The sequence below is a fragment of the Lactuca saligna genome, chromosome 1 (assembly GCF_052625555.1).
Source record: "Lactuca saligna cultivar CGN05327 chromosome 1, ASM5262555v1, whole genome shotgun sequence".
In the NCBI taxonomy this organism is placed as follows: domain Eukaryota; kingdom Viridiplantae; phylum Streptophyta; class Magnoliopsida; order Asterales; family Asteraceae; genus Lactuca; species Lactuca saligna.
This window is the reverse complement of record NC_136417.1, coordinates 141,128,218-141,131,405: the sequence shown is the minus strand read 5'-3', so window position 1 is coordinate 141,131,405 and position 3,188 is coordinate 141,128,218. Positions and strand designations below refer to the sequence as shown.

At 33.0% G+C, this 3,188-nt stretch overlaps 1 protein-coding gene across 1 annotated transcript; it reads right to left on the bottom strand.

Moving 5' to 3' along the window:
* Positions 1-431: 431 nt before the first annotated feature.
* On the bottom strand, positions 432-2,982 carry LOC145012175 (uncharacterized). The gene is made up of 7 exons (XM_078970962.1): positions 2,801-2,982; positions 2,170-2,642; positions 1,834-1,936; positions 1,172-1,180; positions 1,062-1,124; positions 890-1,001; positions 432-710 (listed from the first exon to the last, which is right to left on the bottom strand). The coding sequence occupies exons 1-7, from the start codon at positions 2,980-2,982 to the stop codon at positions 432-434; spliced, it is 1,221 nt and encodes a 406-aa protein (XP_078827088.1).
* Between the last annotated feature and the right edge of the window lie 206 nt (positions 2,983-3,188).

The following is a 3,188-nucleotide window of genomic DNA, read 5'->3' as shown; positions in this document are numbered from 1 at the left end:
CAGGCCAATGGCCCAGTATGCATGTTATTGATTGCCTGTTACTGACATGGTATTATCAGCGTGGTATTGGTATTTTAGGGGTAGCTCACTAATCCCTCGGGCTTATAGTTTTCAGTTTATTATTTCAGGTACTTCAGGACATCATGGCTAGGCGAAGGCGTCACCGTACCGCTCCTCATCCTTTTGATCTAGTTATTGGGACACTCTGATGAATAATGATTTGAAAACATTTTGTAAACAAATACTATTTGGTTTTATTTATGATTGAAAAAGTTTAAATTTGGCGTAAATTTTTTGGATGTGACATATATGTCTCTTGAAAAACATGATGAGGCCGAGATAGACTATCTGATGTAATCAACATAAAGAATAGAGACTTGCAGAAAGAAGCGATGGCCCAATGATGTGTTTTCTTGTATAGAAGATATGTACTATTTATCATCGTCTAATAGTCTAAGAGCGTAGCAAGCATCTTTGTAAAAGTCATAAACGGTCATGTTAACCATTCTAATATCATAGCAAGTAGGACCCTTTACTTTGTTGAGCAAAATGCGCAAGTAATAAACATCACCAGACTTAGGAGACACATGACTAATTCTGCCAAGTGACATTGTCTTTGTTTTTCTTCTTGTCAATGCTTTATCTGATTTATTCCAAACATATTGCATTGGGAATTCAAGATAGGATAACTCCCTTGCCTTTTGTCGTAGCTATTACATTCCATCCATGCCAAAAATTAAGAAGCAACAATAGTTGGTTTAGAAACAACATTAGTAACACGTTGGGATGGTTTAAACACAACAAGTTATTTGTCTTGTAGGTGAGACGACAACCTTTCAACAGGTGGCGTTCTATAATGAATGTCATACCTAAATGGTCTCCAACATGCCTCACAAGCAGAAATATAACGATAATTGTAATACTCAACAATTTCATCACGATCATTATTTTCTTTATGTTGTTTTTTGTTATTTTTGGCGTCATAAAAAGACATGGTGATCCTGTATGAACCTTTGTTAATATAGTTAAAAAGGTACTTTATCGATCCAAACTAATTACACCATTCAAGATTCATGTGGGCTTGGTATTGCTTCAAAAGTGTCTTATTATATGGAACAACATATCTGAAAAAAGAAAGAAAATGTCATAAAGAAAATTAAGATCATTTAACATATCTTTCCTATAAAAGATAACATTTATAAAGAAATAAATGTTTATATAAATAAAATTTGAATTTTTATACCTATTGTCCAAAAGAAACTCCGTTTTTCACAACATTGTTTCCGTTGTTGCATCTTCGGTAAACTAGATAACCGTCATCATCAATGTATGTGTCATTTGTAAAGTCTTTTAGAAATCCTTTAGAACATTTGCCATTTTTCATACATGGAATAAATGGAAAATCATTACCGCAAGGTCCATGTATCATGTTGTGAGAAATAATTTGATACAGATTTGGTTCACGTTCCTTGTCTTACAATTCAGCACATATAACGCGATCTATGTCTTTGGGATTTGGAAGTTTAGATTTTTTTTTTCTAAAAATAGGCATATATGACAATGTGGAAGACCCCTTTTTTGAAACTCGATCATATATATAATTGTATGATGCAAATATGTACCATGGTTAACGCATGATATTATAAAATCAAAATAAAACAAAATGAATAATGAGATTTTAGATTTATACCTCCATCGACTTCACCCAAAATTTGTTCTTCCTTGAGTCTAGTGATTAGTGAATCAGGTTTTATTTTGAATGTACTTGTCAAAATATCGGGCCTGTCTTCAGGTTTAAGATTTTCAGATTCAGCGAATCAAATTACCTCTGACCATTTAGGATTACATGTAATGGTTAAAAGAAGATCAGGATAACCAAACCATTTAACCAAAGTCATTGCGTCTAAGTAATTCTGTTGCATGTAACGGCTTCCACCTGTAAAATAAGATGGAATAATAATACGTTTCCCATCGCAGAAGCATCTTCAGTTCCTTCTTGAGCAGCCTCGGTCAAGTCTCCATAAGAAGCGACACATAATGTTGGTTGGTTAAACCGAATATAATTTAGCCGGTCATTTTCAACCATTGTATATGAATCAACCAAAAACTATTGGAAGAGTTTTTTGGAACGTAATATCAAAGATATTTCATTAGTTCTTTGTTGTATACGATAAGCAAAAAACTCTCGCATTGTCAGTGTTATTCGTCCTTTAGAGTTTGGTTCTTCAACACCATGATGTAATATATCCAATCGAAATCCATCTTCGGCATAAGGGAAGAATAAAGGATATTGAAGTGAAAGATATTGCAGATGTAACTCATTAATGCCTTGAAGTTGACGACTTTGAATTTCCAACATAATATCTCGTGAATCGGAACCGTCAATGTCACCTACAATAAGTGCAGCAACCTCACTTATGGTAGGAAGATTATACTGTCTACCATCCTTTTCTATTGTCCCAATTAATTTAAGCCTAATACGCTCTATTGGATTCGATCCAAATCGATCACATGCCATTGTAAATTTCTTAACTAATGGATTTATAGAATCCAATAAACCCATTAGCTTATGAACAGTCAAGAACTCGAATGAAAAAGGATTTCCCACTGAATTATGAGACATTGACTTTTTCTTTTTTGAACTACATTAATAGAAAAACAAAATCATGGATATAAATATTATGAGACATAATAAAAATATTAAACATATATATATATATATATATATGTGTGTGTGTGTGTGTGTGTGGTGTGTTTGTGTGTATTTAATGTTATTATATGATAGAATGTATTTACTTACTCGTATGCATTGAATCTGTTGTCAACCTCGTGATCTGTATCGTATATATACAATTGGCAAAAATTCGGTAATTTGCCTTCCTTTGGTAGTAAGCTGCCTGCAATATGATAATTTTGTCCATGCATTCGATAAGCATAAGGACTACCTCCAAAGTTAATGGCATGATCAGTCTTACCAACCATAGATGTAAATGCAAAAATCATATTGTATCTATGAATATATTTTATAATATTCTGACTTTTGCAGTAACTCCGCTATATAAATCAAGCAATAACTGAGGTGAGTGAATCAAGTTTGGTAATTCTACTTTTCCATTGACAACATATGGAATAAGAGGTTTTCCTTAAATCTTTATTTCCTCTTATTGCTTCTCCTTCCAAACCCTAGC

What these genes read in the sequence shown, in the direction of transcription:
- LOC145012175 (XM_078970962.1), bottom strand. Translation starts at nt 2,982, where the DNA reads ATGGTTGGTAAGACTGATCATGCCATTAACTTTGGAGGTAGTCCTTAT. An exon ending in AACAGATTCAATGCATACGA is followed by an intron (nt 2,643 to 2,800) that starts GTAAGTAAATAC and finishes CTATTAATGTAG; the next exon opens with TTCAAAAAAGAAAAAGTCAA. An exon ending in GTTATATTTCTGCTTGTGAG is followed by an intron (nt 711 to 889) that starts GCATGTTGGAGA and finishes GGAATGTAATAG; the next exon opens with CTACGACAAAAGGCAAGGGA.